Below are 24,969 nucleotides of genomic sequence, written 5' to 3'. Positions count from 1 at the left end.
ACTTTTGCGTGCATCCGCGATTCGCAAACCATACGCGTAAGAGCGTTTTCACATTGTCCGATCACTTGTTGAAAACGTCCTGCGCCCGCTCAATGTATATCATACTACAGATGTCGTGCATATAATTGTTTTCCATCGTATTTTCTCAGAAACCTTCGTATTTGTCATACTACTTCAGTCAACCTCGGTACTTTTTGTACCGAAACTGACTGAAATAGCAAGACAGCACGTTCGTACGTTTCCGTGAAAATACAATGAAAAATAATTATGCACTAGATCCGTACGCGACGCGAGAGTTAGCGATCCTTTCGAAACGTGCAATTGCGGCGCATTTGCCAGATTTGAACACACCTACATCGACCGATTGAGATGAGATGGTACAACGATGAAATAAACTCATAACTCCCTTTTTCTAGGCACTTGGACCTGTACAAGCTCGAGCATGAAAAAGCTATGGAAGACATTCCCAACTATTTGGGAAATCCTATCAACGCATTTACCTTGATTAAAAGACTGACTACTGAATTAGATGATATAGAAGATAGTATAAAAATTGGCACAGGTTGGTACTCATATATTTTTTTGCTTTTTTTAATCTTACTAAACTTACGTGAAGACCATGGATTTGCCTTTAAAGGAGTTAAACACAGTCTTGTATCGATTGCAGATTACATAAAGAACATTACGATGAACCACGCGGACGTGAAGTACCCAACACTAGAAGACTTGGCGGGAGCGGCGCAAGCTCTTACGAGATTACAGACCACCTACCACTTAAATGTTCACGAGCTCGCCCAGGGCGTACTCAACGGAGTGAAGTACAGGTAAGTTTTCATTATTGAATACACATAGAATATGTTCAGTACTGGACGCGGAAGGACTTGAGAGGCAGATGATTCTCTGGGTATATTCTAAATACACTGGGAACGTGACAACACCCCGACGTAGTATCGACTACTGGAAAATTGATGTAAATTTTATCATAACCCTAAAATACAGCGCCTTAAAACTTCAATGCCATTTACAGAGATTTTTTCCCGTGACTGGGATAAAATCTCTGTAAATGCCCTATCTGAGGGTTGATTATCCTGCTTAAATTAGCCTCTTTTTTACCGCTTATGATCCCCCGAGAACGGCAATAGATCTTATAGACAGTAGATACAATATCGTTGGCCTTACTCGTACTTGCAAGTTGAGTACCACCAAGTAATTACCATGTTTCACAGCTTCCCCATGTCGGCGGCGGACTGCTACGAGCTCATGCGAGCGCTGTACAACATGAAAGACTACGAGAACGCACTGGCGTGGGCCATGGAGGCCCTCAGCAAGCTGCGTGAGGAGAGCGTCTCGCACGCCTTCACGGAGATAGACCTGCTCGAGTACATCAGCTTCTCGCATTACCTGAAGGGTGAGTCACCTGTCAATATTATACGTACAACATGACTAAGAGATCACTGGCGTGGGCCATGGAGGCGCTCAGCAAGCTGCGGGAGGAGAACGTCTCGCACGCCTTCACGGAGATAGACCTGCTCGAGTACATCAGCTTCTCGCATTACCTGAAGGGTGAGTCACCTGTCAATATTATACGTACAACATGACTAAGAGATCACTGGCGTGGGCCATGGTGGCGCTCAGCAAGCTGCGTGAGGAGAGCGTCTCGCACGCCTTCACGGAGATAGACCTGCTCGAGTACATCAGCTTCTCGCATTACCTGAAGGGTGAGTCACCTGTCAATATTATACGTACAACATGACTAAGAGATCACTGGCGTGGGCCATGGAGGCGCTCAGCAAGCTGCGGGAGGAGAACGTCTCGCACGCCTTCACGGAGATAGACCTGCTCGAGTACATCAGCTTCTCGCTTTACCTGACGGGTGAGTCACCTGTCAATATTATACGTACAACATGACTAAGAGATCACTGGCGTGGGCCATGGAGGCGCTCAGCAAGCTGCGGGAGGAGAGCGTCTCGCACGCCTTCACGGAGATAGACCTGCTCGAGTACATCAGCTTCTCGCATTACCTGAAGGGTGAGTCACCAGTCAATATTATACGTACAACACGACTAAGAGATCACTGGCGTGGGCCATGGAGGCGCTCAGCAGGCTGCGGGCGGAGAGCGTCTCGCACTCCTTCACGGAGATAGACCTGCTCGAGTACATCAGCTTCTCGCATTACCTGAAGGGTGAGTCACCTGTCAATATTATACGTACAACACGACTAAGAGATCACTGGCGTGGGCCATGGAGGCGCTCAGCAAGCTGCGGGAGGAGAGCGTCTCGCACGCCTTCACGGAGATAGACCTGCTCGAGTACCTACATCAGCTTCTCGCATTACCTGAAGGGTGGTCGCCTGTCAATATTATACGTACAACACGACTAAGAGATCACTGGCGTGGGCCATGGAGGCGCTCAGCAAGCTGCGGGAGGAGAGCGTCTCGCACGCCTTCACGGAGATAGACCTGCTCGAGTACCTACATCAGCTTCTCGCATTACCTGAAGGGTGGTCGCCTGTCAATATTATACGTACAACATGAACTACAAGAACGCTCTAGCGTGGGCCATGGAGGCGCTCAACAAGCTGCGGGAGGAGACCATCTCTCACTCCTTAACGGATATAAAGTTGCTCGATTATATCAGCTTCTCGCATTGTTTGAAGGACTCGCCTGTAAGTGAAGGTTGTAAGTTATAACCAAATTATTCGCTAAAAATAATTATAAATCTCTCTCTCCCTCTAAATAAAAGTAAAGATGAACATACTAGTCTGCTTTCTCTAGCTTACCTTAGCATTTAGAAATAATAAATATTGCACAAATCATTTATAACTACAGCTTATAATGACCCTATAAGCTGCAGTTATAAATTAGGCTACTACAAACCAGTATGCTTTATGCAGAATGCAGTATGCTTAGCTTAGGCTCTGTCGTCAGTGTCGTGTTTCTACCAACGTTTTTAAAACTTACAATGCGGATACGGTACAAACAGTCCCTTAAATGTGTATTTTTCATATTACAGGAGACGTGAAGAGTGCCCTAGAATGGACGGAAAAGCTGCTTGCCTTAGACCCTGAACATCCGCGGGCGCGGGGCAATGTGCCGCACTTCAAGAAAAATATCGCCGAGCAGGAAAAGGCCACACGGAGAAGGCAGCGAGGGGTTAGTAGATCGCAACCAATACACTAACACAACAATAAATAACACAACAAAGACATTGAGGTAAGTACATCATTCGAAGGCAAAAACATAATATTGATCGAAAATATGTACCTAAATACAATTTGCAATGATTTGACTGCTAGAATAGGTATTAGTCAGCAGCAGAAGTGAGATACTCAAAATTTACTGAGCAAAACTTTATTCTTATGAAAATCAGGATACCATCCGGTCAATTTGAGCACCTCCCTTTAGGTACTTCTGCCTGTACGAAAATTACACGTTCTAAAATAACATGCCTGATTACTAATTTATCAAAATAGGCCTGATGACAGTAACAAAGAATCATGGAAATAATGGTTTCAAAGAAACATATATGTTAATACGATTCTTAAAAATGGCCGAAGCTCAGTATAAACATTAGGATTATTAATATATTCAATAAAATAAAAGTGCAAAATTCTCCAATCGGCCATTATTACTGAAACGCCAAGCAGAAGCGATCTAAGAAGTGACGTCATCAATCCATTACATATTTCTTAGATCAACATAGACAACCTCATTGACCGTAATCCATACGTCCTCACCAAAGAGTTTGCAGGTTCAAAAAAATTATTATTTCGTCACTAAACATTTCTTACGTCCAAAAAATATTATTACTTACACGATATTAAGTAAATATATATTTATATTTGTTATTATCTAAATAAAATGCTAAATGATACGATATTTCACCAACAAACTTTTTTAATTATGTGGCTGAATGGAACTATCATTGCCATGTTGCCTGTCGTAACTAGAAAAAATAAAAAAGTAAAACCGGCGCTCAGTGATTTTCACTCAAAATCTACATCATCATCATCTCAGCCATAAGACGTCCACTGCTGAACATAGGCCTCCCCCTTGGACCTCCATACGTGCCGGTTGGAAGCGACCCGCATCCAGCGTCTTCCGGCGACCTTAACAAGATCGTCTGTCCATCTTGTGGGTGGACGTCCTACGCTGCGCTTGCTAGTCCGTGGCCTCCACTCGAGCACTTTTCGACCCCATCGGCCATCTTCTCTGCGTGCAATGTGGCCTGCCCATTGCCACTTCAGCTTGCTAATCCGGTGGGCTATGTCGGTGACTTTAGTTCGTCTACGGATCTCCTCATTTCTGATTCGATCACGTAGAGAAACTCCGAGCATAGCCCTCTCCATAGCTCGTTGAGCGACTTTGAGTTTTGAGATGAGGCCGATAGTGAAAGACCACGTTTCGGAGCCGTAAGTCATCACTGGTAACACACACTGATTAAAGACTTTCGTCTTGAGGCACTGAGGTATGTCGGACGAAAAGACATTACGTAGTTTCCCGAACGCTGCCCAACCGAGTTGGATTCGGCGGTTGACCTCTTTCTCGAAGTTGGACCTACCTAATTGGACTACTTGTCCTTGTAGATGTCATCATCATCATCATCATCTCAGCCATAAGACGTCCACTGCTGAACATAGGCCTCCCCCTTGGACCTCCATACGTGCCGGTTGGAAGCGACCCGCATCCAGCGTCTTCCGGCGACCTTAACAAGATCGTCTGTCCATCTTGTGGGTGGACGTCCTACGCTGCGCTTGCTAGTCCGTGGTCTCCACTCGAGCACTTTTCGACCCCATCGGCCATCTTCTCTGCGTGCAATGTGGCCTGCCCATTGCCACTTCAGCTTGCTAATCCGGTGGGCTATGTCGGTGACTTTAGTTCGTCTACGGATCTCCTCATTTCTGATTCGATCACGTAGAGAAACTCCGAGCATAGCCCTCTCCATAGCTCGTTGAGCGACTTTGAGTTTTGAGATGAGGCCGATAGTGAAAGACCACGTTTCGGAGCCGTAAGTCATCACTGGTAACACACATTGATTAAAGACTTTCGTCTTGAGGCACTGAGGTATGTCGGACGAAAAGACATTACGTAGTTTCCCGAACGCTGCCCAACCGAGTTGGATTCGGCGGTTGACCTCTTTCCCGAAGTTGGACCTACCTAATTGGACTACTTGTCCTAGGTAGATGTACGAGTCAACAACTTCGAGTACCGAGTTCCCAACAGAGACTGGGATGGGCACAACATTGGCATTTGACATAAGTTTCGTCTTGTCCATGTTCATTTTCAAGCCCACCCGTTGTGAAACTCGGTTGAGGTCATCGAGCATCATGCTGAGTTCCTCCATCGACTTTGCCATGACTACGATATCGTCGGCAAACCGAAGGTGAGTGATGTATTCGCCGTTGATGTTGATGCCAAGTCCTTCCCATTCCAGGAGCTTGAAGGCGTCTTCCATTACGGCAGTAAACAGTTTCGGAGAGATAACGTCTCCCTGCCTTACGCCTCTTCGCAATGGAATCGCCCTCGTGCTCTGCTCCTGTACTCGGACCGACATGGTGGCGTTACTATACAAACACTTCAACACTTCGATGTACCGATAGTCAATATGGCATCGCTGAAGAGACTCAAGCACCGCCCATGTTGCCACCGAATCGAAGGCTTTCTCATAGTCCACAAACGCTAAGCATAATGGCAAGTTATACTCTTCGGTCTTCTGTATAACTTGCCGCAGCGTATGGATGTGGTCTATGGTACTATAGCCTTTTCGGAAACCGGCTTGTTCGGGAGGCTGGAAGTCATCAAGTCTGTGTTCGAGACGGTTCGTGATGACCCTTGAAAACAGCTTATAGACATGGCTCAGAAGCGTGATGGGTCTGTAGTTCTTCAATAGGTTGTTATCACCTTTTTTGAAGAACAGCACCACCTCGCCTCTACTCCATGTTTCAGGCGTTATGCCCTCGGACAAGACGGAATTAAAGAGCTTCTGGAGGACTTTAAGTACCGGTGTTCCACCCGCTCTCAGAAGCTCTGAAGTGATTCCGTCTTTGCCCGGCGCCTTGTTGTTCTTAAGCTGCTTCAGGGCCATCCTAATCTCGTACAGACTGATGTCCGGGATATCTTCGGTATAATGTCGGGACAGCTTGGCTCTTGGATCTCCTACCAAGCTGTCAACGGGCTTTGCGATCGAAGTGTATAACTGTCCATAGAACCTCTCGATCTCACCTAAAACCTCCGCTTTGCTCGACGCTATGCTGCCATCTTCCCGTTTCAGCTTTGTCAGCTGGCTTTGCCCAATAGACTTGTCCTTTGCGAACACTTTGGAGCCTTGGTTTCGCTCAATAGTCTCTTTAATACGGTTAGTATTAAAGAGACGCAGATCATGTCGCAGGGACTTAGATATACGTCTATTGAGCTGCCTATATGACTCCGCGTCATCGGGAGACTGCAACTGTAGCGAGCGTCGTTCAGCCATGAGGTTCAAGGTTTGCTCGGTCAATTTCTGAGGTCTATCTTTACGGCGGGATCTAAAAAACTTAGACCCTACTGTGTGGACAGTTTCCACTAGCCCGTCGTTGATTTCGTCCACTGAAGCCAAGTTCTCTAGGCAAGCAAAACGGTTAGAGAGCTCGAGTTGAAAGCTTTCGGGGTTTTGAACATAGGCTCGAGTAGGTCGGAGCGTAGACTTCATCAGGCTGGACCTTTCAAGTTTAATATTGATATTCAGTGTGCCTCTTACGATTCGGTGATCACTACCGGTCTTTACCCTGTTGATCACAGAGACATCACTGAATATCCGTTTCTTGTCGGTCATGATGAAGTCTATCTCGTTTCTCGTGGAACCGTCAGGACTCATCCAGGTCCATTTCCTGTGAGGCGGCTTCTGGAAGAAAGAGTTCATCATGAAGAGTTCCTCTCTCTCCAGAAAGTCGGCCAGCCTCTGACCCCTAGGGTTCCGTTGCCCATACCCAAATTGCCCCACTCTCAACTCATCCCCGCTTCTCTTGCCCAACTTTGCGTTGAAGTCCCCCATAACAACAGTAAAGTAGGTTTTAGAAGTATGTATGGCCCTACTTACGTCCTCATACATAGCTTCTACTTCATCATCGGAGTGTGACGAGGTCGGTGCGTATACCTGAATGACCTTCAGCGAATATCTTTTGGATATTCTGAGTATTAGGTATACCACCCTGCTCGACACACTGTCGATGGTTATTATGTTGTTTACGAGGGACTTGTGAACGAGAAACCCGACACCACCTTGGGACTGTTGGTCGCCCTCCCGGTGGTAGAGCAAGTTACCAGACTTCAGGGTTGTCGTGTCCTCCCCCTCTCTACGGACTTCGCATAACCCTACAATGTCCCAGTGTAACCTGCTCAGTTCCTCTTCCAGCTCGCAGATCTTTTCGTCAGTCCTCATAGTGCGTATGTTGTGTGTTACCAGGGCCAGTCGTCGTCGGGGCGGGTAGCCGGATCTTTGCCGGAGATTCTTAGCACCCCTGACCCCGCTAATGCCCTGACCGCTACCATAGCCAGAGCACCGGGGGTCGCCGGAACCTCGGGGCCGTGGTTCTATTGTGCTCATCATGATGGGGGGTGAATGCCATAATCGCCACGCTTGGCAGGCGGGTTGGCGATCGCAGTCGAGTACACCGAATTTGAGGGACGCTGCTGCCCGTCCACCGGTGGTCTTGGACGTAGTTTAAGGACATACCCGGGTCCTTGTAGATGTACGAGTCAACAACTTCGAGTACCGAGTTCCCAACAGAGACTGGGATGGGCACAACATTGGCATTTGACATAAGTTTCGTCTTGTCCATGTTCATTTTCAAGCCCACCCGTTGTGAAACTCGGTTGAGGTCATCGAGCATCATGCTGAGTTCCTCCATCGACTTTGCCATGACTACGATATCGTCGGCAAACCGAAGGTGAGTGATGTATTCGCCGTTGATGTTGATGCCAAGTCCTTCCCATTCCAGGAGCTTGAAGGCGTCTTCCATTACGGCAGTAAACAGTTTCGGAGAGATAACGTCTCCCTGCCTTACGCCTCTTCGCAATGGAATCGCCCTCGTGCTCTGCTCCTGTACTCGGACCGACATGGTGGCGTTACTATACAAACACTTCAACACTTCGATGTACCGATAGTCAATATGGCATCGCTGAAGAGACTCAAGCACCGCCCATGTTTCCACCGAATCGAAGGCTTTCTCATAGTCCACAAACGCTAAGTGGATACCGCCTTTAGGAACATTACCGTTCAAATTCTCGGGCCAAATTAGCACACATACACAATTACGCCTACATTCAAATAAGACGACGCGTTTACGGAGCCTGTAATCAAAGCTCGTAAACAAAATAAGAGTCATCTTTATTACACTAATGGTACATAGCTAAGTCTAGATGAAATGCATATAATGTCAATAACTACCAATCAGCGACATTAATCAGCTAATAACCTTCTTGCTGTACGTACTGGCCGCTGAGAGTTCGCGGTTCATATTTGATTAGAATATGACTTGGACAGGGATAGGTTTATGCCATACAGTGAAGAACCAGTCAAATAATTCACGCATAATAATTTAATGCAGATTAAAAGATAACTAGTTAAAATGTTGTTATGACATGACAGACTAACTCAACATAAGTAAATATATCATTGTTGTATAAATGTATTCCGTTATAATAAGTATTTTGTATATTTTATTATCAATCTGCATGGCAGTGCGAAGTCACTTTCAGGTATAGTCTGTCCGTTTTTCTAAGATCAAGTACGCCATAGTAAATGTATGGCGAACTTGATCTTAGAAATCGGACTGGCTATACAGTCTGCAAAATTTACATAGGTACACGAATCGGGTCAAAAATATTTGAACAGGCGGAGTCACAATAAATCCCCACTTTCAGTTCGGAATATTTTATATGTATATAGCCGGTCAAGCAAGTTTGTCAGTAGAAAAAGGTGCAAAATTAAAATTTTGTATAGGACCACAGCCGTTCGCGCGCTTACATTTTCTAAATTTGCCGCTCTTATAATATTTTAAACTTTCGCGTTTTGAACACATATTAACTCACATTATACGAATCGAAACTGATTTACGTCGGTAAATCAAGGTAATTGAATATAATTCGCGTTAGACCCGTCTATAATGTGAGTTAATATGTTTGCCGCTCTTTTCTACTGACGGAAATGGCTTGAGAGAGAACCTACATATATGTGACAGTAGAGGGTGGATTCAAATGATCAACATTTTCAGATAAAAATTGTGTGTATTTGTTAAATTAATTCAGTGAAAGCATGATAGGAAAAATGTATCTACATATAGGAGACCGGGTATGATTATCTCACGGGTTATATCTCATGAATAGAACATATTCTAGATATCTTGCCAGGCATCCACTCAATTTCATGTCTCTCTAATTGGACAGCTTTTTTCCAGTTCTCTGCGAATAGCATCTTGTGGGAATCTGAATGGAAAGTAATGTAAAATGACAATACCAAATTTGATTATTAATTTGAAATAACTAGGTAGTTTTTTTATAGCTCCATCTCATGAAATAAAAAAGGAAAATACAAATCTGTAAGAAGGAATTTATTACTACATTTATAATTATATAGAAAGTACCTAAACCAAACACAAGTTAATAAAATAGTCTACTTCATTTAGCATAACACCATCCCTATTATCCTCGCAATTTAAAAAGTCGTATGTTGTTATGAAAGTCGTATGCAGTTGTTACGTTTTAGCTTAGCACGGTAGTATTGAAAACAAATCGTCATGTTTTTTCCAAATTCTACTGAAGTTATCTGTTTACTACAAGTGAAAAGTGATTCCACTGTCCTTGGTATGAACTAAAATAACTTCTGCACCACTTCACGACACATGAATATATTTTTAATTACAAAAAAACGTTGTTTTTATAAATCAATTTAGCCATTTGTCACTGACTGTCATCTCGGTGGTACTGAGATTGGCAATCGAGCAGTTTGTAAGTACCGCCTATCGCGGGGTAGTTTGCGTTGGGTCATAATTGAGCGGACAGAATACTTCCATGTATAGCATTTCGCTGCGCTAAGCATAATGGCAAGTTATACTCTTCGGTCTTCTGTATAACTTGCCGCAGCGTATGGATGTGGTCTATGGTACTATAGCCTTTTCGGAAACCGGCTTGTTCGGGAGGCTGGAAGTCATCAAGTCTGTGTTCGAGACGGTTCGTGATGACCCTTGAAAACAGCTTATAGACATGGCTCAGAAGCGTGATGGGTCTGTAGTTCTTCAATAGGTTGTTATCACCTTTTTTGAAGAACAGCACCACCTCGCCTCTATTCCATGTTTCAGGCGTTATGCCCTCGGACAAGACGGAATTAAAGAGCTTCTGGAGGACTTTAAGTACCGGTGTTCCACCCGCTCTCAGAAGCTCTGAAGTGATTCCGTCTTTGCCCGGCGCCTTGTTGTTCTTAAGCTGCTTCAGGGCCATCCTAATCTCGTACAGACTGATGTCCGGGATATCTTCGGTATAATGTCGGGACAGCTTGGCTCTTGGATCTCCTACCAAGCTGTCAACGGGCTTTGCGATCGAAGTGTATAACTGTCCATAGAACCTCTCGATCTCACCTAAAACCTCCGCTTTGCTCGACGCTATGCTGCCATCTTCCCGTTTCAGCTTTGTCAGCTGGCTTTGCCCAATAGACTTGTCCTTTGCGAACACTTTGGAGCCTTGGTTTCGCTCAATAGTCTCTTTAATACGGTTAGTATTAAAGAGACGCAGATCATGTCGCAAGGACTTAGATATACGTCTATTGAGCTGCCTATATGACTCCGCGTCATCGGGAGACTGCAACTGTAGCGAGCGTCGTTCAGCCATGAGGTTTAAGGTTTGCTCGGTCAATTTCTGAGGTCTATCTTTACGGCGGGGTCTAAAAAACTTAGACCCTACTGTGTGGACAGTTTCCACTAGCCCGTCGTTGATTTCGTCCACTGAAGCCAAGTTCTCTAGGCAAGCAAAGCGGTTAGAGAGCTCGAGTTGAAAGCTTTCGGGGTTTTGAACATGGGCTCGAGTAGGTCGGAGCGTAGACTTCATCAGGCTGGACCTTTCAAGTTTAATATTGATATTCAGTGTGCCTCTTACGATTCGGTGATCACTACCGGTCTTTACCCTGTTGATCACAGAGACATCACTGAATATCCGTTTCTTGTCGGTCATGATGAAGTCTATCTCGTTTCTCGTGGAACCGTCAGGACTCATCCAGGTCCATTTCCTGTGAGGCGGCTTCTGGAAGAAAGAGTTCATCATGAAGAGTTCCTCTCTCTCCAGAAAGTCGGCCAGCCTCTGACCCCTAGGGTTCCGTTGCCCATACCCAAATTGCCCCACTCTCAACTCATCCCCGCTTCTCTTGCCCAACTTTGCGTTGAAGTCCCCCATAACAACAGTAAAGTAGGTTTTAGAAGTATGTATGGCCCTACTTACGTCCTCATACATAGCTTCTACTTCATCATCGGAGTGTGACGAGGTCGGTGCGTACACCTGAATGACCTTCAGCGAATATCTTTTGGATATTCTGAGTATTAGGTATACCACCCTGCTCGACACACTATCGATGGTTATTATGTTGTTTACGAGGGACTTGTGAACGAGAAACCCGACACCACCTTGGGACTGTTGGTCGCCCTCCCGGTGGTAGAGCAAGTTACCAGACTTCAGGGTTGTCGTGTCCTCCCCCTCTCTACGGACTTCGCATAACCCTACAATGTCCCAGTGTAACCTGCTCAGTTCCTCTTCCAGCTCGCAGATCTTTTCGTCAGTCCTCATAGTGCGTATGTTGTGTGTTACCAGGGCCAGTCGTCGTCGGGGCGGGTAGCCGGATCTTTGCCGGAGATTCTTAGCACCCCTGACCCCGCTAATGCCCTGACCGCTACCATAGCCAGAGCACCGGGGGTCGCCGGAACCTCGGGGCCATGGTTTTATTGTGCTCATCATGATGGGGGGTGAATGCCATAATCGCCACGCTTGGCAGGCGGGTTGGCGATCGCAGTCGAGTACACCGAATTTGAGGGACGCTGCTGCCCGTCCACCGGTGGTCTTGGACGTAGTTTAAGGACATACCCGGGTCCCCAAAATCTACATGTATCTAAATAATTCATCTTAAATTGCAACCGTGTGAGAGTTTTTGTATAAAATGAGTTATTGTGATAAATTTTTGTAATGTATTTATCATCCCTAACCTAATATATGGTGCTGTATTTACAATATCATTCGGATTCGAGGGAAATTCGTAACTGTAAGTATGTAAACAATGTCTACCACCCTACCACCAACTAATTTATGACGTCACAAATGGCGCGAGGCGTTTTCGCGCGAGGTTTAAACTAGCTATAATAAAATGCAATTATTTATGCTAAATCTTATGAGTATAGCTGAAATATTGTGTTTTTCGGAACCAATACAAGTGTACCGACAATATTAAAAGGGATTTCAAAATTTGTCATCAGGCCTATTATCCGATTTTCCTTTCATTACTTTAAAATTATACGCCTCATGCTTTAACTCTAAATAAAGTCATGTACTGTCAAAACATATCCGTCAATATCTTCTGTTATCATGTATTGTATCCGTTGCGGCAGGAAACCGGCGAAGAGTCGTCGAAACCCGAGGTGTCCGACGAGATGAGAGATTACGCCATCGAGAGAAAAAAATATGAGGCGTTGTGCCGCGGCGAGATGGAAATATCTAGTGAAATTGCTAAAAGGTACTAATGATCAGATTTAGACTATTTTCCCTGGCCCCAATTCTGCTACATGCATTCATTCTGCCCCGCAAAATCTACATTATAAATTTTAAATTGATCATTTCGTTGATTCGGTGTAGCCTACACCGAATCAACGAAATGATCAAGGCAGGGCAAATGTGTAGGGTGTAGGTATAAATATTATCAGAAATAATCGCTACGGGAGTCGCAAAATATGTAACTTCTCTAATTTATGTATTTATGATGAACATGACACTTGGCACAAGTCAAAGCTTTTTTATACCTATTATATTCAAATTTCAAATGTGAAATGTTGTTGACAGACATAACCATTGTATTTTCAGACTGAAGTGCCGTTACTTGACGGAGAACCATCCTTTCCTGCGGCTCGCGCCGTTTAAGGTGGAGCAGGTGTACATCAGCCCGGACGTGTTCGTGTTCCATGATGTCATCAGCGACGCCGAGATCCAGCAAATCCAGGACATGGCCATGCCGAGGGTAAGTCAACATCATGACTATCATGAGAGGTATCTGTGGGCAAGTTGGAGTTAGTTTAGATTACTTTATTTTGAAACACAAGCATAATATATCTATCTTTTGTTTAGAAGGAGGTCCCAACCTATCACATAGTGGAGACAAAACTAACAGAAATAGAGTTTTATGAACGTCTCGCCATCGCTGGTTAGAATGGTTACATATTTGGTTGGCTAGTCGTCCTGAAGATAATTTAATGAATAGCAGTAGTTGGAAGATATTATATAATACAAACATTGTCAGCAAATTGACACATATGATCCCGTTTCTGTGACTGTTGAATCCAAAGCAAAAACTATAAAACGCACAATAAGTGTCGACCAGACATATTCATTTGTTTTACCTTGTCAGCTTTAGAACCGTTCTTGGAACAAATCCAGAATCGCATTCTCATAATCATTTTGGCAATGGAATAACGGTGTCGACCTGACTAATAATACCTTTTCACGCTGGCCACTGTTCGGAAATGTGGCAATAGATGGTCTAAAACCAAGCTGGACTACTACAATGTTTCATTGTTATCATCATCTGTCATTGGTGACGGTTCGCTACAGCAATGAGTATCATTTAAAACATAAAAATCAATAAAAGGTCTTTTTAGGCGCAACTTTTTCCTTCAAAAATAAAATAAGATTATTTATAGGACCAATTTCTTGTTTAAAAAAAAAGGAATGTCAAAACCATTCAGTTAATTTTTTTTTAACAATTAAATTATCCATTCAGTTCACGCTTAAGGCGTTTTTTTCTTTTGTAGCTGTTTGTGGTTTTTTTAGCAAAAACGCTTCTAAGTTTAGAGTCGGTTTGAAGCAAATAACAGAAAAACGCCTCTTGATAAACGCCTCTTGAAAAAGTGATAAAAAAAGTAAAAAGGCGGGATTTGAAAATACTTACTGAAATGGATAGTGTAAATTGTGTTTGACTAAAAAATACAAGAAACGCGTATATCTACGCTCGCTATAAAAATGAGTTCTTCTAGTGAAGAAAATGATATTCTTACACTGACGCCTACCGAAATTCAAGAGACAGCACAGGCAGTGGCTAGTAATTTGCTACCAGAGAAATCGCGGGCAAGTACTTATAGTTATGCAAATGTTTTCTTATTTCCTCGCAGTAGTCGTGAAAAGCACTATGTAATGCCTCGGCCGGAAACGCTAAAGATGGACTCGTATTATTTGAGGGCCTCCACTAACGTGTCGGCCCTCAAACGACACGTCCATCTTTTAGCGGTTTTCCATCCTCTCCTACAATGTACTATACCTTCCCAGTTCAAACGCGCCGTGGTTCACGACCCGAAGACGGGCGAGCTGGTGCCGGCGCACTACCGCATCAGCAAGTCGGCGTGGCTGCGCGACGCCGAGGCGGCCGTGGTGGCGCGCCTGACTCGCCGCGTGCAGCACATGACCGGCCTCGACGTGGGCTCGGCCGAGGAGCTGCAGGTCGTCAACTACGGCATCGGCGGACACTACGAGCCGCACTACGACTTCGCGAGGGTACTCCACCATTACTTGTAACCCGCTATCGTACAAAACACAACTGCTGGTGGCTGGGAGTAAAAGATGATTAACTTAGGGTCGGTTGCACTGACCACGATTGATGGACTGATCGACGTCAGACAGCAATGAATTATGAAACTTCCCATACAATAGAATTTAGCTAAGGTTCTAGCGGTTACAGACAGTTTGATGCAACAGACCCTTAATTGACAGTCTAAAGCGAAATAATCATAAGTTCATAACACATTATCTGAATATTTTCAATCGTATTCTAACGCGAACTCGATAAACAACTAAGTGTAACATAAAATATTTTCATTTTAATGGCTGCACTTGCAAGTACACTAACTTTAAGATGATGTTTATTTACAGAAATATGAAAACGCCTTCAACCATTTCGATGGCAACAGAATTGCCACCGTGCTGTTTTATGTAAGTAAATAAACTGTAATCCTACATTTCAAAATGTTGTACCTACTCATGTTTTGTATACCAAACTTCATGCTTGAAAAGTTACATATTTTGTTTCAAAATGAGCAAATACAATTGACGTGAATGCGAGCAAATATGAAATTTGCACGGAATATCCTACTTCGTTAAAACAGAACTTTTACGTAATAAAAATTAACAGTTCTGCTCTCATACTACATCAGCAACTTAGGAGCACCAATGTGTGGTGCCCTTAAATCGTATTAAATGCATCATCTAATAAGTAATTTATAATGCTTTGAAAGTGCCTCACTGTTTATCAAAGAAGCGGATTGAAAGTGATACGTTTTGGCCCTAGGGTATTACTTTCAAAGTACGTTTTTTTTACGATAAGTAATGAAAATTTGATTACATAATGGGGTTGACCGGTCGAAGTATTTAGCAGCTGGCGCCAGCATAGCTTCATTGCCCTGTCAATCCCTAGAAATGTGTCAAATTTATGTTTTTTATACTGGAATTTTATGCCCTGGATGCCAGCCCTTTATGCCAAATCTCATAGAAAAAAGGGGCAAGCTATTATGGCGCCATCTATGCAAACCTTTGATAGTTGCCAACCCCATTGTTACGTTAACAGATGTCGGAGGTGGCGCAGGGCGGCGCGACGGTGTTCACGGAGCTGGGGCTGAGCGTGTTCCCAGAGAAGAACGCGGCGCTGTTCTGGCTCAACCTGCACCCCTCCGGCGAGGGCGACATGGCCACGCGCCACGCCGCCTGCCCCGTGCTGCGCGGCTCCAAGTGGGGTCAGTACTCTCACCTACACACGTGCAAATTGCGGAAACTTTACGACAACCTGGAAAAGGACTAGGGAATTTTCACAGGAAACAAAGGCAACTTCATTATGAAAAAGGAAAATTTCGATTCCCATACAAAAATGTGAGAAGTTTCAAAATGTTTCCACGTTGAAATTATGTAATTTTGTCTGTCAGATCACATCGGTACTCACACCAACACTGACTGACTATGGGTGCACCTTATGTCTTTGAAATAACGCTTACAAATCGTCAGTCGACAGTGAGGACGATGGTAACTCACCCTTGGAAAATAATATCCTATAACTTACTCTTGATAGGTACGTGTAAATACCTAGTATGTCGCGCACCGTCCTTATTACCTAGGCAATAAAGATTAAAGAATTTTTTTTTTTTTCAAACTGTTTTCACATGCGCGAATCCGCGTTCTGGCCCATCAATGTTTAAGCTTTAATGCTAAGTTTAAGTAAAATTTGGTACAATTGTATTAATCTATTTGTATTTGTCCATAGTGTGCAACAAGTGGCTTCACCAGGGCGGGCAGGAGCTGCTGAAGCCGTGCAGCCTGGACTACCAGCAGGAAGGCATCCACAGGAAGATCCCGCGCGCGGTGCCCAAGTCATCCAGGTAGGCTGCTCCCACACGTCTGCTAGATATAGAACAAGGATCCATTGATCGTATTACATGTTTATGTGTATCTAAAGTTTAAGAGAAATTCGTGCGTCGATGTAAATAAAGCTCCGTATATTATGCGATAACCCTGATTGTCAAAAGTTTGACAGTTCAGTTGCCCCAAGACATGGCGCCGTACAACGCCATCTTCTGATATCCGGTTGAACTTCAAAATGGCGAAGTCGTCTCCAATTTTTATTTTGTTTATTTCCTAACTTAATGTCGTTTAAAGTGTAATATCGATAGCTTATTATACAGTGAACTAACGTGGAATTAATTAGGCTTGAAAGTTTAACCCTTCTTTAGTCAACACCCGGCAATCCATCGTGGCTATTATTTGTAAAGTCCTGCTACCGAACCACGTCATGCTCTACAATTACAGCACACTTTTGACATTAGCGATACTTATCATCATAAATTTGATGGAAGCTTTTTTTTTAAAGAAAAAGAACGCCATCTTCTTTACCCGACAAAATCTTGGACACGATTTTTTCTTACACTTTATACATCTTATGCAATCAATGAATCTTTGATTTGATATAAAACAAACTGAACTGAATACAAATTCTAGCAAAACTTAGGTTATTTTAATAGTAAATAAATTTATAAAACAGACATGTCTAATTAGTAAGCGGTTAGTTTTATATTGAGTTGACGCAACCGATGATGATTAAAATCAGCAGAACAAACATGTAGAATTGTAGAAGTATTTCAGATAGTATAATATTAATTGTGATTGTATTATTAATACTCAAAGAATAAACAATGAAACAACTAAGTGCCAATAGAATCACTCACGCACTTTGATAAAACTCTGTATAATATGACGAAGGTGAATTGATTCTTATTAGGCTATTATTAATTTACAATAAAGTCTTATTTTCATTTATTTTTACATCTTCGTTTATTTAACATGGGTCTTTACTCTTTAGGGTTTTACAGTGTGAGTATAAAAGTACAATATAAAACATCTTCCTTATTATTACTATTGGCAAGTCGCAAAGAAGCCCATATAAACTTTATTAGTATTTTTCAACTAAGAATCTCGAAATATATGAATAAGCCTAATATTATGTCTAATGCTAAAACCATAATTATTAATGATCAGTTACATTTTCTTGCCCCATATTTTATTTAACCATGACACTAATACAATATGATAGATCTAAGTACTTATAGGTAGAATAATTAATGTATAACAGTGGCAGGGCGTCCGTAGAACTCGCTCCACCGGCTTGCCTAATCTGGCCAAATACTTCGCTTTCCAAATGGGTATATTTGACGCGCCGCCACTGATTTGTACGATCACCCACACTTAACTTTCCATCGGTGGACCCCAACGAAGTGGTCATTAACAGGCGTTCCCCTCTGTCGAAAATTGGCGGCCAATGGTCAACGACATGTCAACCACATGTATGGACTGACGTTTATCTGACATGGCTATGTTTACGTTACGTATACATTTGATGTGCCCCTCCCCCGCAAAAAACGGCAGACTATTTTGTACCGAAAATTATAGACATGGCAGACGCCCCGTTGGTTATATCCTCTAAGGGTGGATGCCTTTTGTAATAAGGTCCACCGATGTACTGTTAGGAGTGTTGCTGTTTGTACATTATTTAATTAGCAGGACAGCAGCAGTTTCCAAATATAACGCAATGTAAGAGGCTGTATCTGGGCAATATGTACCTACAATAGCGATATCGAAATAATTACTTGCATCGAGTTACACAAGAAAAATAATGTGTAAACGGGGCACTGAGAGCAGCTACCAGATTACTATCTACCTTCATACAAAATGTATACATATAAAAAGACATTGTCTTTCATTTATGGCTTTTCTAGTGCCATAACCTAGGTTCATCTCTAAGAAGCTTATTCTAAATAAGTAGAAATGGAATCAATTGGCACCAAAAAATTTTTTGTCAAAATTTACGACTTTGTTGCTGAATTTTTTTTCCAAAATCTCGAAATGCCAATATGTACTTTTATTTTAAAAAGTTAGGGAAGGTCTGTTTAGACCGTTTTCGCTTAGCACCACGGGATCAGGTGGCCGCCTTTAGTGCCCCATTTAAAAATTTCATCCTGTATTTACATGTCAATGATAATAAAATAGTGATAACATGTTTTTACCTTAGTTTATAAGCAAACAAGTCAACGTTTATTATTGTACAACATGAAATTATGATGCCATACAAAATGCATTTATTTTTTTCAAAATCAGCGGCTATACAATACGACTATAAAATTTGTAGTAACATCATGGTATAATAATATACTCCGCCTGGTACTCTATTCCGAGATTCGCGTATGACCTAACTGACACGGGCCTACGTCATCATGCTTTTTACAGGTTCTCAAACTTTAAAATGTGGGAGAATTTTAACCAACGGTGAAAATTATTTTAACGGCATTAATTTTAAGTTCTTCATGTAGAAACATAGTAAAATAAAACAAATCTAATGATTAAACTAAACTTTATTTATCTATACAAGACAAACGTTTGAAAAACTAATTCACAGTTACACATTAATTACCAAGCTTACGACGTGAAAAGTTTGGAAAACACTGCGACTGCTGACACTGAGCGAGAAGGAAATAACAATTAACACGCGTTCGACAAGGATGACGGTCAGGGCATGAAGTTATCTAGATCCGAATTGTCAAATGTGACAGCGCTATCCTGTGTTGCCAGTAATGTAAACAGAATTACCCGAACGTCTGAAATTTCTTTCGTGAATCGGAAGATATTGCTAACAAATAATTAAAAATGACGTGTTATTGTAAAATTTAAGATAAAATACATATAAATGAAAATTATAAAATTATAAAGAAATATTTTAACTTATTAACCATAGGTATAATGTACCCATGTAACATGTTATGTTGAAATAAAGTGGCAATGTTATTGTGACGTAGGCCCGTGTCACTCTGGGAATAGAAGACCATGTTTTATTACACCATGTAGTAACATATGTACAGTCAGCTGCAAAGATAGTTGACTCCCCTACATACAGACTTTTATGAAGGTATCTCTGCAGCTGACTGTACATATATTATGTTACTAGAAATTTTACAAACGTAAAAACGAACGATCCATTAAATTATAGGCATATGTGACGTTCCACGGGTAAAGGTACCGTACGCTTATAGATAGCTTACGCTGTTATTAACGGCCCTCCAATAAAAACGCGGTGCTATGTGACGTGGAACGACACATATAAGGGGTTGTGCACAAATCACGCGAGGTTCGATAGGGGGAGGGGGGTCACGAAAAAATCACGATAGATCACGTTGGGGGAGGGGGGGTATAAGGAAACCTCACGTGTATTTTTCTACAGTGAACGAAACTAAGAAAAAAACCTAGAGTTAAGCCACGAAAAGTCTGCAGCGATTTTGATAGCCCTCGCAGTGCCAGTGTTAATATTTATACGTCATAATTTCATAGAAGTTTGACGTTTAAAATAATACTTGCACTGCGTGGGCTATCAAATCCGCTGCAGACTTTTCTTGGTCTGACTCTACCACAGGAGTAGATACTTTTTCTCGGTTTCGTTAAGCATAAATTTACACTCTGCACTTCAAAATAGCGAGTCTATTTAACGAAAATAGAAAAATAAACAAGATTTTCTATATACAATACTATTTATCTTAAAAATTGATCGAATGAAAAAAATTCAAAAAATACACGTGAGGTTGTGTCATCACCAAGGGGGAGGGGGGGTCAAAAAGTAGCCGAAAACACCTCGCGTGATTTGTGCACAACCCCTAACGTAGCGTAGAGCATTAGTTCAGCTCTTGAGAAATCAAACCTAGCCATTTGTAGATTCATTCTCATTACAATGTATTGTAAAACGTGAAACACTTAAATGAAAGTGAAAGTCTCAACCCCTTTTTCTACAGTGTACAAATATTAGAAGTATATTTTGTAGTTTATAATTACAATATGTGAAATATTACTTGATTAAATGTAGCCCAGTGAATGGAAACATTATGTTTTATTTTATTATGTATTTTATCTTTCAAGATGGCTTTATGCAAATTTATAAGGAACATTTTTATATATTTATTTTTATATTTTTACGTACAAACTGTACAAATCAAATAATACAATAATTATAAATAACATTAAGGACTGTAGTTTTCTTTTACACATTTTTATTTTTTTTGTTTTCAATAAACATTAGGTATTATTCGGAATAATTTAGGATATAAACACTTTGCCCCATACATCCCATACAACCATTTCCAGTCGCCGTTACGACGCGGTGTTGACACATCTTGTGTCGACACCGTCTGTTTCGGTCACAATTCCAGTCGCAGAGTCGTCGCCGTGTCGACACAGTTACCAGAAATGGGGAAGGGTCGACACATGACACAAAGTGACATAAAGTGTGGTCGCCGTGTGCACACATTGTTTCGGGTTTGCGACTACTTTATGCCAAAATCATTCGTTCATTCGTTCATTTTGTTCCTGTCAAATGGAAACTGTCAGATGGAAAAATACTTAAATAAAAATAAGTGACATTAATACGCCATCTCTAAAACGGATTACAAGACGTAATTATATATTGTTTGCATTTATATTACAATAGGACTTAAATTATTATGGGGAATTAAACTGCTCGAGTGATTTGATAAACAAAGTGTAATATAATCAACGCGCCACCACATTGTTTTAGTTTAGCCGGAAATGAAATTGTTTACTTCTCAGTGCCTGTGTTCATAACTATATTATTTGAAGCATTTTTAGTATTTCGATGCGTATACTATACTTAAATAACAGAAATAACGCTTTACATACTACGAAACTTGTTAATTATGATGTATAAATATGGTTTAAGGCTGAGAAATATTGCAGTCACAAAGTAGTTGCAATGTTTCGACTTTGTGTCGACTCTGTGTTGACACATGACACGCGCTGTCAAAAGTAATAACAAAGTTACTGGTATGTTACTGGATTTGCAAAATGGCTCCTTGTGTTGATTTGTTTTCAGATATTCTCAAAGTGTAAAAATGCCGTGGTCAGAGATGGGCATTAATCGATTAACTGTTTATTCGACTAATTAATGGAATAAAAAAAGTGAATTCTCAAATTTTAATCGCGATTAGTTTAGTCGACCTAACATAGATTGAAATTGAATTAATCTGAATATTAATCGAATAAATTATCGATTAAATCTCGATTGAAAGTTGACAGGGGGCCATTTTTGTACGTAAAAATAATAGAAATGTTTGCATGCAGATGGTAGCAAAACACTTTGTCATAAAAGTCGAGATGGGTGTCGATATAATAGGTTTTAGGGAGTGCCGATTTCGAAAATAATGACCATTTTGGAATTCGAAATGGCGGCCATTTACTGTGTCATAAAAGTCGTCATGGATGTCGTTTTATACGTTTTAGGGGGCCCCAATTTTGAAAATGATGACCATTTTGGAATCCAAAATGGCGGCCATGCACTATGCCATAAAAGTCGTCATGGGTGTCGTTTTATAGGTTTTAGGGGGCGCAGATTTCGAAAATGATAACCTTTTGGATTCCAAGATGGCGGCCATGCACTATGTCATAAAAGTCGTCATGGATGTCGTTTTATAGGTTTTAGGGGGCCCCGATTTAGAAAATGATGACCATTTTGAAATCCAAAATGGCGGCCATGCACTATGTCATAAAAGTCGTCATGGGTGTCGTTTTATAGGTTTTGGGGGGCGCAGATTTAGACAATGATAACCATTTTGGATTCCAAAATGGCGGCCATGCACTATGTCATAAAAGTCGTCATGGGTGTCGTTTTATAGGTTTTAGGGGGCGCAGATTTCGAAAATGATGACCATTTTGGATTCCAAGATGGCGGCCATGCACTATGTCATAAAAGTCGTCATGTATGTCGTTTTATAGGTTTTAGGGGGCCCCGCTTTCGAAAATGATGACCATTTTGGAATCCAAAATGGCGGCCATGCACTATGTCATAAAAGTCGTCATGGGTGTCGTTTCGCAGTCGTTTCTGGGTGGCGCAGATTTCGAAAATTATGACTATTTTGGATTCCACTTTTATGACAAAATACGTAGCCGCCATCTTGGATTATAAAATGATCATCGTTTTCGAATTCTGCACTCCCTAAAACCTATAAATCGACATCCGTGACGACGCAAGTTATCTTTATTTTCAGATCTAACAAATTGCTACAGAATACAAAGGACAAAAAAGAAGCGAGGAGGTAATGAAACAAGCAAAAATACAGATGATTCCTCGACGCAATTGGGTGATTCTTAAATTGTGTCCAGATTTTTTTTGTCATACAAGTTTATATTTTTCACATATTACTCTCACAAGTTCCGTGACATTTCGACCTTGTAATTTTTTAAGTAAATGTTTTTGTTTATCTATGAGGATCTCACTAGAATAGTATAATCAAGGTATGTTTATATTTAATTAATGAAATAGTAACGCAAAAAAAAATATATATTTGTGTCTTATATTCCTTCCGAAGACTTTTATTTTACCTTTTCCTTCTACACAAGTTTGGCCAAGTAATAAGAATTTAGGGCTCTCAATTTTATTTTGACTTCTACAACAGTAAAGCTACGAGGCCATGTTTGGTATCGTTTTCGTATAAATTCGCAGTACCAAATTTAGTTAAGGTATCACATTGACACCATTCCGAAGTAAAAACATATAAACTTATTAAAATACTTTCTTTTAAACTCCTCTTCACGCTTAAACTGCTGAACAGTTTTAATTTAAATTTGGTACACATATATTTTGAGTCCCGAGACAGGATATAATAAGTTATCTCAAAAATCATCCTTTAAAGGTGTGAAATGAGGTGTAGGGGGGAATTCAGAATTGACTTCTTGAAGTTAATACTGTTTAAGTTTAGGTTTGAAGTCATGTTTTTTCATCATTTTTAACTAAATCAAAGATGTAGACCATCCCAAATTTCATATAAATCGGTTCAGCAGTTATTGATTTCCCGTACAAATTTCCACGCCACTTTTCACACCTTCAAAAGATGATTTTGGTTATAAGATCTATCCTATGTCCTGTTCCGGGACGCAAACTATTTCTATACCAAATTTCAACGAAATCGGTTCAGCGGTTAAGCGTCAAGAAGAGTTTCAAAAAAACCGGCCAAGTGCGAGTCGGACTCGCGTATTAAGGGTTCCGTACATTAAGTCCGACTCGCGCTTGACTGCACATTTCTAATAGGGTTTCCTGTCATCTATAGGTAAAGAACTATTTTGTGTATTCAGACGGACATACATACAGACGCACGAGTGATCCTATAAGGGTTCCGTTTTTTCCTTTTGAGGTACGGAACCCTAAAAAGATTTATTTTTATTTTGTGGAATGGTGTCAATGTGATATCTTAAATGGATTCAGCACCCCAGATTTATACGAAAACGATACCAAACACGGCCTAGCACCTTCACTGATATAGATATATCAAGATAAAATTGAGAGCCCTAAATAAACTTTCAAGAGCGGATATCTCAAAAACTATTCAACATATCGAAAAAATTGACGGAATAAACTTGTAACAAATTAAATTAACTTTCATTTTGTATAAGTGGCCATGTCGCTGAGATGCATAGTTTCCGAGATATAATCGAAAAACGGGAAAATGGGACCTTCAAAGCCCCCTCTCTCCCCCCCGCTCAAGGGCTACGGCCGGGGACTTTTGATATGTTCACCTCCTAACTTGTCAAACCGAGTTACGGAGTCAAAAATTGTGTTCCGAGCATTTCCCTCTACAAATTTTGGAGCATTCGTTGCCTGACCTAAGTAGCTTATTGAATTTCTTTAAAAACTTTTCTGTAAAAGGTTGACGGGTGTTGGGTGTTTATATGGTTTCGGTCGATTATTATCATTTGCATTGCCCATGATGACTTACTAGAATTACGAGCACACGAGACACTAATAGTAGTTTGACAAACCTTGGTTTTCAAGAGGTATTTTATATTGACATTTGCTGTCACAAATTTGCTGTCAGATTTAGTCGCAAACCGCACGCAAAGTGCACACAAATGTGTCGACACCTTGTTACGGAAAAGTGTAGACACGGCGACGACACTTTGTTTCGAAACAATTCTAGACACATTGTGTGGACTCTGTTACGACACATCTGACATTTAGTTACCACTTTGTGATTCTGCGACTGGAATGGTTATATGGGATATTAGGTGTACTTTCCCCATACTTTCCTTTATTAATTTACTTTCACCTTACAATACAATTTGTTACATAAAACTAGAAAGGCTGAAATGACGTGGCGTCTTCGTGGCGTCCATT

At 41.4% G+C, this 24,969-nt stretch overlaps 1 protein-coding gene across 1 annotated transcript in view; it reads left to right on the top strand.

Annotated features, from left to right (window-relative positions):
* The window catches only part of LOC134792197 (prolyl 4-hydroxylase subunit alpha-1), a 28,683-nt gene extending 11,936 nt beyond the window's left edge, over window positions 1-16,747 (top strand). Inside the window, exons 3-12 of the mRNA XM_063763442.1 lie at window positions 417-562; window positions 668-824; window positions 1,227-1,408; window positions 3,013-3,152; window positions 12,617-12,741; window positions 13,086-13,239; window positions 14,541-14,765; window positions 15,141-15,200; window positions 15,832-15,997; window positions 16,519-16,747. Of these exons, the coding sequence (XP_063619512.1) occupies window positions 417-562; window positions 668-824; window positions 1,227-1,408; window positions 3,013-3,152; window positions 12,617-12,741; window positions 13,086-13,239; window positions 14,541-14,765; window positions 15,141-15,200; window positions 15,832-15,997; window positions 16,519-16,637 (1,474 nt within the window). The 3' untranslated portion in view covers window positions 16,638-16,747. The remainder of the gene's footprint in view (window positions 1-416; window positions 563-667; window positions 825-1,226; window positions 1,409-3,012; window positions 3,153-12,616; window positions 12,742-13,085; window positions 13,240-14,540; window positions 14,766-15,140; window positions 15,201-15,831; window positions 15,998-16,518) is intronic.
* Window positions 16,748-24,969: the final 8,222 nt, after the last annotated feature.

This window comes from Cydia splendana, chromosome 1 (assembly GCF_910591565.1).
Source record: "Cydia splendana chromosome 1, ilCydSple1.2, whole genome shotgun sequence".
NCBI classification, from domain to species: Eukaryota; Metazoa; Arthropoda; class Insecta; order Lepidoptera; family Tortricidae; genus Cydia; species Cydia splendana.
The sequence above is the reverse complement of the archived record's forward strand: the minus strand, read 5'-3'. Positions and strand labels throughout refer to the sequence as shown.